At 34.7% G+C, this 9,793-nt stretch overlaps 1 protein-coding gene across 2 annotated transcripts in view; it reads left to right on the top strand.

The window, feature by feature from the left end:
* Nucleotides 1–9,793, top strand: part of MTERF3 (mitochondrial transcription termination factor 3) — a 459,706-nt gene that overhangs the window by 211,399 nt on the left and 238,514 nt on the right. For both annotated transcript variants that reach the window (XM_044065624.1, XM_044065623.1), the window contains one exon: nt 7,999–8,188. In XM_044065624.1, coding sequence (XP_043921559.1) covers nt 7,999–8,188 — 190 coding nt within the window. The remainder of the gene's footprint in view (nt 1–7,998; nt 8,189–9,793) is intronic.

Genomic DNA, 9,793 nt, shown 5'->3' with positions numbered 1-9,793 from the left:
GTGGGAATATGCAACAAACTATGAGTGTAGAATTGGACTATAATCCTGAGAAAAGGGACAGAATGGATGATACCTTGCAGCGAAGGTTTATTCAATATTTAGACTGCACTAAGTGTTTCCTGGCAATTTGACTTGCTTACTACCTCTGACGACATCAGCGGTGCGTCAATAGACCTGGAAAAGGTGCAGAAGGCGTTCAACGAACTAGAGAAGGATTTCGTACAACTTAAACGTCTGCAAACACAGACTACATTTACAGTACTGCCTCGATAAAAAGATTGTACCGAGAGGGCTACGTGTATTCAACAAGCCTAGTCAAGGCATGCAGTATCCAGCGCTACTCACTCGGCAGCAAATCAATTGGTGAGTCGCAAGTATCTAGAGCTCCTAATAGACTTTTTCAAGCCTGAAGAGGTGCGTTTAATTGACCGTGTTAAAATAAAGAAGCAATTTATCTTTGAGAACTTTACGCATGCTGTGATACAACCACTATTTGAGAGCTTGCTAGATGGTGTGGCTGCCCTTGAGCGTAAACTGCTGAATCAGAAAAAGAACAAGATCATACGGGACACTAATGACTTTAAACTGGGCCATGTATTTGTGGCCCAGACTTGGACATGATGCTGTGAATGAGAATGTAGACAACGCAGTGTACTCTTCTAGAAATCGTAATGCTGTATATAGAGATGTTCATGATATAAATGTGTTTAATAATGAGGCCAATACTGGTACAATAATGGCAGATAATATTTCTGTAGGTATGGATGTAGTTGAACAAGTGCCACTAATAGCAGTAAATAATGTGACACAGGAGTCCAATAATGAGTTTACTTCTAGTCCAGTAGCCTTAGATAGTGCTATCAATGAATGTCATGTCAACTTCAAGTAATTTATACCCTGAAATACAGGTTGTTAGGAATAAACCTGTTAAGTGTTAGAGAAATGGTAGTAAGACCAAAAACTATTAACGCAAGATCTATTGAAGGAAAAACAGATACAGGTGATAATTTTTCTTTCCCTTTACCCATGCGTATGGACAGAGGTCCGTGACGGTCACGTTCAATGAGCCGAGGCCGACGGAAAAAGTTTTCAGGTGAATTCACCCCACATCAGACACTCAAGAAAATGTGGAGCAAAGACAACATTCATTAGTGTGTAACATTTCTTTATGTATATTGTCCGATGCTGAAGTAAGTCTGCTAAGTAAAGGGCTTAATTTTATATCTAAGAGTCAAAGCAACCTTACAGGCACTTAGTGACCTTAAAATTTTTTGCAGGAATGTTATGCTAAAATTAATATACAAATCCTGTGAAGAATCTACACGAGGTTTTAGGTTTAAGAATTTGAGTAATTATGTTCCAATAAATCACCTACTTATTGATGCGATTTTAAAATTAACGGAAGATTAATTGTTTAAGTACTATGAAACTAGGCTTACACATAATAGATGGTATGGAGTGGATAATTTGAGTAAAAGTGAAAGGGAGTGCCTTAAGCACGTACAATCACAACAATCAGTTATAATAAGACCTGCTGACAAAGGAGGCAGATTAGTTGTTATGGATGTTGATAAATACATTATCTCTATGGAGAGACTTTTGAATGATAAATTTTATAAGATTATTCCTAAACATGAAGTAGATTCTGTCATTTTATATGTTATAAGTAGTTTGGCGGACATCTATCAGAGTGGATTGATAATGAAAGATGTTTATGATTACCTTATGGTTAAGAACCCTTTAATACCACAACTTTATAGTCTCCCTAAAATACATAAGGACTTGGATGACCCACCCATGCGACCTATAGTCGCTGGGGGTGGATGGGTAACTGAGCACCTTTCAGTATATGTTGAGAAACATCTACGACCACTGTTGGAGAAAAATGAGCATGTTTTAAAAGATACAAAATCATTTCTACTTCAATTTTATGACTGAGTAAGGTTACCAATATAGAAAGCACCATATTGGTTACTCTGGATATACAGTCTGTTTACAATCATTCCGAATGATCTAGGGATAGTGTATATCACTGAATATTTGAAGACCATACAGTGAATTTACGATGGTGCAAATAGACTTAACATATTTCCTAGAGTTGATATTAGAGAGTAATATATTTATATTCCAGGATACCAGCTATAGGCAACAAGATGGGGTGGCAATGGGTACCCCATGTGCTAACACATATGCAAATATATTTTTAGCACCTTGGGAAGAAACCACTTTATTTAAGATAGAACATAACATGCTCTTTAAACTCATCTATCGAAGGTTTGTAGATGACCTTTTTATTCTTTGGAATGGAGATGAAAAGGATTTGGATGTATTTTTTAGGAAAATAAATGATCTTACTGATTTCCTTAAATTTACTATTCAGAGTTCTAGGTCTAGAATAGATTACTTGGACTTGTATATAGAAAGACTATCAGATGGATCTTTTAATACTGGTGTATATCGTAAATCTTATCGAAATAGTCTGCTAGCAAGATCTAGCATGCATCCCAACTTTGTATTTAGAAATGTCATTAGGGGCCAAGGAATGAGGGCTTCTAGATTAAATCCATCAGAAGTAGGATTTATGAATGAGCTTGGTAGCTTAAAACAGAAATTGAGGCTATAATGAAGGTGAAATTGATGATCAACTGGCAGTAGCAGTAGCAATTAGCCATAGAGGAGACACAGCCGCACCATACTTTGGTCCAAGGCCTGATGTACATAGGGATGTCCTATGTTATAGACCATCTGTAGTTAAGATTTATTTTTAGTAATAATATTCAATAGATTATGATCCACATATTTTAATAAGAAATATAATAAGTGGTAAGCAGTTTATGAGGAACCTAGCTAGGATAGATGTTGTTATTTTAACTTTCAACATGTCAAAGTTAGTTGTTCGTGTAATAGTTTTATATGAACACTAGAGGGAGTATGAGGATAATTAAATTTGTTAAGATGAAGGCAGTTTTTTAACATTTTTTAACATTTTTTAATATGTTTGTTTTAATAATTATCTTTGTTGTATATTGTGAAGGGTTTTATTAAGTTGGAATTTTATATCAAGGAGATTGTTATTTATAGAGTGATTTAATATAGACTTATTTGTATTTGTTTCATTAGAAAGTATGAGCTTTTAACATTAGTTAATAATGTAAGGTTTAGCAAGCTGAAATCTGAATGAAGTAACCCAAGTGTGATTAATTGTTTAATTAAATTAATTGATTGTGTATTTAAAAGTAAGGATGTATTGGATGAGATGTATTGCATCTGAAGAAGTGTCTTAAACGAAAACGCAGGTGTGTAGACATATCGTTTGTGCTTTGAACTGTTTTGGATCTATTTTTTGTGTTCCAGTCGATATAGTGACATTTAAATCTATTTTTCAGCAAGGTCTGTGTTGCCTTTCTCCTCTGGTGCTTGTGGATTTAGTAGTTAAGATTTCCACTTTTTATACCAGTGACAGAGCGGTATTGAATAGAATTATACCCAAGAATTGGCAAATACTACAGACAGATGAGGACATAAGAGAGATAGTGGGTGAAAGACCCTATTTTTTATATCGTAATAAGCAGAATTTGAAGAGAATTCTTTGCTACCCCAAGAATAAGATAGTACAAAGTTGTGATTTATATACTAAAACATGTGGCCATTGCAATTTTTGTCAGTATATAGATATTGGTGATATTCACCCTGACTTGGGTAGAAATTTTAGAATATCAGTTAAAGCAGACTGTATGACATTATTTAGCTGTATGCCAGCAATGTGCCTCCTTTTATGTTGGAAAAACCAACAGGATTTTTAAAGACAGGATACGTGAACATGTATACCACATTAAGAAACAGCTAGAGCATAATGCACTAGCTAAGCATGTTAAACACAATGGTATAAATCATAGTTTCCTCTTTCGAGCCCTAGAAGTGATAGTTCCTAGTATACGAGGAGGAGATATACGGAACCATACTGAGTCCAGAGAGAATGACTGGATTATAAAATTAAGGGCTGATAGAGGTAAGGGGCTTAACGAAAGAGCATCTATAAAACCCCAATTGAAAAAACATTGTAACATCAGATGATGATATTATATAGTATTAAGGTCTGTATGTGTGTGTGTATATATATATATATATATATATATATATATATATATATATATATATATATATATATATATATATATATATATATGTATATGTATGTATATATATGTATGTGTATGTATATGTATGTATATGTATGTATATATATGTATATGTATGTATATATATGTATATGTATGTATATGTATGTATATGTATGTATATGTATGTATATGTATGTATATGTATGTATGTGTATGTATGTGTATGTATATGTATGTATATGTGTATGTGTATATGTATATGTATGTATATGTGTATGTATATATATATATATATATATGTATGTATATATATATATATATGTATGTATATATATATATATATATATATATATATATGTATATATATATATATATATATATATATATATGTACATATATATATATATATATATATATATATATGTATATATATGTACATATATATATATATATATATATATAAATATATACGTGCATATATATGTTTATATTTGTACTTGTAGCATACTGTATGCGTACATATACATATAATTTTGTATGCATCTTTGTCTGTTTAGTAGGTGTGATATTAATATTTGTTAGTAGAAACATCTTTACTCTAACAATATGTATTAGTAAGTTATTGACATGGAATATTTCCTTAAGGACTTAATTAATTATTAAGTCTGATTGGATAAACTTTTTTTTTAATTTATTTATATATAGGTGCTATAACAGTGTTTTTTATATGGATCTGAAGAAGCTGTATTAGCAAAGCGCGCTTATCCTGTTTTATCGATTTTTAATGTGAATAAATACAGTTTTTATTGGGACATTCCTACTTTGCTTCCGTTATTACAACAGTGATGTTTCTACTTATGTTTGACCAAAACGCTGCTTCTGATATCACTCTGGTGTAAAGAGATTTTGTTTCAAGAGGCCTGAGGTCTCGCCCACATGCCACCAAGAAAATGACCCAGTCTGCAACACAAATCATAAGTTTCCCTTTGTTAAATATTTTGTGTGTTCTTGGAAGTAAAAACTTCTTGCTTTAACTAAACTGACACAGAATAAACAGTTCCCACATGGGTAATATTCAGTTTGTTTGGCCCCTGTATTGTGCTGAAGGAGTGTGTCTGTGTCTGATAGAGATTCTCATAGTCCAAGAGAAGACTGTCCAATATTTTACCCCTTCTATGGATGAGCTTGCCTTTTTCAACCAAATTGCATGGCAGCAACATGGGCCAAAATCTATCAATAACCTGTTTAGTCCTGGAAATATACTGCAATAAGTAGTTACTAAAAAGAATGTGTATTGGTATCTGAGTACGATTTCCTTTCTTTATATGGCAGAAGGTCAGAGCTAGTCTTTGTTGCTTTTTTTTTTTTCAAGATGTGGCAATAACCTGAGGATTGTAACCTCTATGTAAAAACCTATGGCATAAATTCCTAGAGTATTTAGCAACCTCACATGCATCACTACAAATACATTTAATCATCAAAAACTTGGAATAAGGTATATTTTCTTTCACATACCTCAGATAACTACTGGATGAATGGAGCAAAGCATTTTTGGAAAAGGGTTTGCAATTTAATGAGGTTTTAAGAGAACCGTCAATGACCTTGGTCACAATATCCATATAATCTATAGTGAAAATACTGAATTTAACAATAAAGGTCAAATCCGTGTCATTCTTATTTAAAAATCTGGCAAAAGCTTCTACTCCACGTATAGCCCCTGTACACGCCTGGTTTGTTTTCATTCAGTATTGGCAGTGATTCTCAAGTTCGTTTCTCGGCTGGGCTTGGGAATGCCTTCTGTGTGGAGTCTGCATGTCCTCCCCGCGGTTGGGTAGTGTTCGAAGGACATGCGTGCGTAAATTGGCATGCCTTCATTGAAGGTTAGGCGTCGAGCTGGCACCTTGGCGTTTCGTAATCTACTGCCAATCATTAGCGGACCGAAGTTCCACTGTGGCGACCCCTTACTGGGAAAAGCCGAAAGACTAACAACATTGGCAGTGATATTCCCAGTAAATTTTATTGAAAAATGAACAGTTTCTGGTGCTGTGTATTTTATGTATGCCAGGTGGGTCTTGTAGCTTTTCTACTATGTCGTTAAGGGGTCATTTGGATATATCCCATCGGCCTTCACTACAAAAGGGGTAAGTTACTAACACAGTGATGACTCCAGCTTTGCTGGATTAGTCTTGTAGTTTTTACTAAATGGTTTATCTGTGTGACCTTTTTACTCTTTGGTTTGAATGTTTGGGATATTTTCCAGTCACTAAAATGAACCATGTAGTGCGGTATGTTACATAGTTCATTTGTTGTTGTGTTGGATGTGTTTTTTAGTTCGAGTCTTCACTTTATATTTTGCAGTCACTCTAGTGTTGTAGACAGCAGGTTTGGTGTTCTCTAAAGTATAGGCAAACAATCCACTTGTACTATACTGACCAGCTCAGAAAAGGAGAGAAACGTAGGTATCTACAGCTAATGGGGTTTAGCTTTATTGGCCTGAATGGATCTATAAAGATTTAGAACAGTAAGAGTAAAAAGTCAGGCATTCAGAAGCCATGTAGCTGAAAGACTGTTATGCCCTTAAAGGGACATTTGCACGTATGTCATGGGCCTCTATTAGAGAAAGTTTAAGGTGTTACACAGTTAAGACTCTAGTGTTTGTGTGTGTGTGTGTGTGTGTTTGTGTGTGTGTGTGTGTGCGCACACATATAGATATGTCACACACACATGAATCCACTTCACATTCTTGACTTTCCATATGTTTGAACTCACATAATCAAGGTTACAGAAATTCAAAAACTACACAATCCCCCCTGCACCCTTCACATCCCTGCTAATTTGTTTGTGTCTTTCGGCTTTTCCTGGTTAGGGGTCGCCACAGCGGAACTCCAGTCCGCTAATGATTGGTAGTTGATTTTTACGTGCCGAGTTACCAGCCCTGATGCACAACCTTCAACGAAGGTACACCCATTCACGCATGTCTCCACGCAGAAGACGCTCTAGGGAAAAGGGCAAATTATCTGATCTTCACTGTACTGACATCTCTCTACATTTTCTGAATGTCTGTCATATTTATTTATTTATTATTATTAGTTTGATTACCGGGGAAGTCCACTGGGCCAAGAAGTGCCCATTTTCAGTGGAGGCCCGGGGAGAAAAGCTCCGTGAACAATTTAATACAATATTGGATACAAAATGAAGTATTAAGGTTGCAAAGTGAAATACCATACAATATAGGTTTGCAAAATACGAATAAAGGTTACAAAGTGAAAAAAACAAGAGTTGTCTCATACAGTTAAGACATAATATACATTATGAGACAGTTAAATTGAGATAGTTTAACATCTTGACTACAGAGATTTTTTTTTTTTGAAACAATATTTACATGTTAGGGGTCAGCAGTTAGTTTGCTGGTTCTAGATCTTTTGAGTCATAAGAATGAGCGTATAGTGGAGAGGGGGTAAGGGGAGCTTAGTGGGGCTCCCCTACCTATAGTTCATATGGTATGAAATATATGCACTTTGTTCTAAAACGGTTGTAGTCTCAAGGGAGATTATATATATATATATATATATATATATATATATATATATATATATATATATATATATATATATATATATATATATAATATTTATTTATTTTCTTTCTAAATTAGCTGTTTCACTAGGTTCAGTGACAAGCCGGTGGTGTGAGCACAAGAAAAAGATTGGTTTGTTTCAGTACACATAATTGCACAAATTTTAATGTATGCATTAAACTGTGCATTACTATTTAATTTTGAATTGTTACTCTTAAGCTGGGCCATCCCACTGTCGTGTACATTTTTGTTTACATATCTGATTATTTGCAAATGATGGAAATATTTCATCTGCTACAGGTGTAGACTTGTCCAGACTGGAGCAGCGTCCTCATCTGGCCACCGCAATCCTGAAGCTAGATTTTGAGAAGGATGTGAAAGACAAGCTCTTTTTCTTAAAGGATGTTGGTGTTGAAAATCATCAGCTGGGATCTTTTGTGACCAAGAATCCTTACATTCTGGTGGTAGATATAGAGAGTCTTCAGAAACGGTGGGTGGCATTTCAGCACTGTTTATATTGCTTAGAGTCAAGGTTACGGAGTCCTAAGATCTAAAGGAACTTCCGTGTAATGCCTCCTGTTATGTTGCAATACTGTGCAGTATGTACATTTAATGACTTGATGGCTGCAGAACTGAGGGATGTACATGTAATAATTTGATGGATAGCTTTCATGTCTTCTTTCACTGTGTAGAGCATCCATATATTTCTCTAATAAGGGTCTGTTTATCTGGATTTGTGTCCATTTATCTTATAAGGAACAGTTTGCCTGGACTTTAAGTAGCTGTGTTTATTGTACTTTGGTAGGCTATTGTGGTCTATGTATATTAGATGGCTCAACAACTCATTCCCCTAATGGAGTTCTGGAAGGTTGTAGTCTGACTACCAGTGACTGCATTCTAAGCCTTTTGACCAAACAAAGTTATATCTTCACATTTCAAGCAAATGTTCATATCTCTGGAACGTAAGTTTTAGTAAAGACATTTAAGTGGGAAACTGTTCAGCACAAACTAATGTTTACAGTGGTTATCTTCATTAGATTCTAGGTCTTAAACTGTTTTTCACAGTAAACAGTTTTGTAATACTTTAAACGGCTGATAATTTTGTAGATGCTCACATTGCCCATGTATTGTCAGCAGCATTTTGTTCCTCCAACTGTGAGATTTCTTATACTATGCAGTTATGTCTACATTGCTTGGCCATTGATGTGTTTATTGAAATGAAAAGTATGCCAGTATAAACAGAATATGATTAATAATGAATAGCTGCAGCTGCACAAGACAGAGGAGGTCCGTTATCAGTGAAGATGTATTGCCCCTCATGTAAGCTTTAAGATGAAATCTTACAGTAGCTAATATGTAGTGTGATTTTGTTGCTAATCTAAACTTGAATAAGCAGTGTTAGACCTCCTGAGATTTCACTCTGAAGATCCTGGAAAAATAACTGGAGGTGTTACTGTGACTTAATGAATTAAGGGCAAACAAGCGCAGAGCACATTGGAAAAGCAATGATGATGGCTTCTGCTGCGCTGAGAGGAACAGGGTGAAGCTTAACCAATAGAAAACTAGTAGTTCTCACTTTGCCTAAAAAGTTAATAGTGCACCATCTGCAGAAATTCTAGTGGTACTTTGGGAAAGGGCCAGATCACTAAAAGATGAAATAGCCTTGAACTGTACTATTGCTGGGAAGTGCAGACAAGTGGGACATTATTATTTATTATTATTATTATTATTATTATTATTATTATTATTATTATTATTATTTTTATTTTAAGTAAATAACAATAAGATGCGGGAGGCAGAACCCCAGGGAAGAAAAAGAAAAAAACAAAAATGAAATAGCTATACCTAGCAGTCATAATGGCTTACTAATTGTTGATAAACATATTCATAAAATACCAGGATTTGCAAGCAGACACACCAGTGATGTCTAATAGAGATACCCAGACATTTCCAATAGCAGTAGTCACAAAGGACTAATACAAAGTAATTTCCAAGCATATTTAAATATGCTACCAATTTGTGTAACACCATATGAACTGTAGAAGGAGGCAATTCTGGGTACACTGTGAATGTTGAAATGAGCACTTCTGGATAT

This window comes from Protopterus annectens, chromosome 3.part0 (assembly GCF_019279795.1).
Source record: "Protopterus annectens isolate FY-2018-M chromosome 3.part0, PAN1.0, whole genome shotgun sequence".
Classification (NCBI taxonomy): Eukaryota; Metazoa; Chordata; order Ceratodontiformes; family Protopteridae; genus Protopterus; species Protopterus annectens.
Note: the sequence above shows the minus strand (reverse complement) of the source record. Positions and strands in the feature narration are given on the sequence as shown.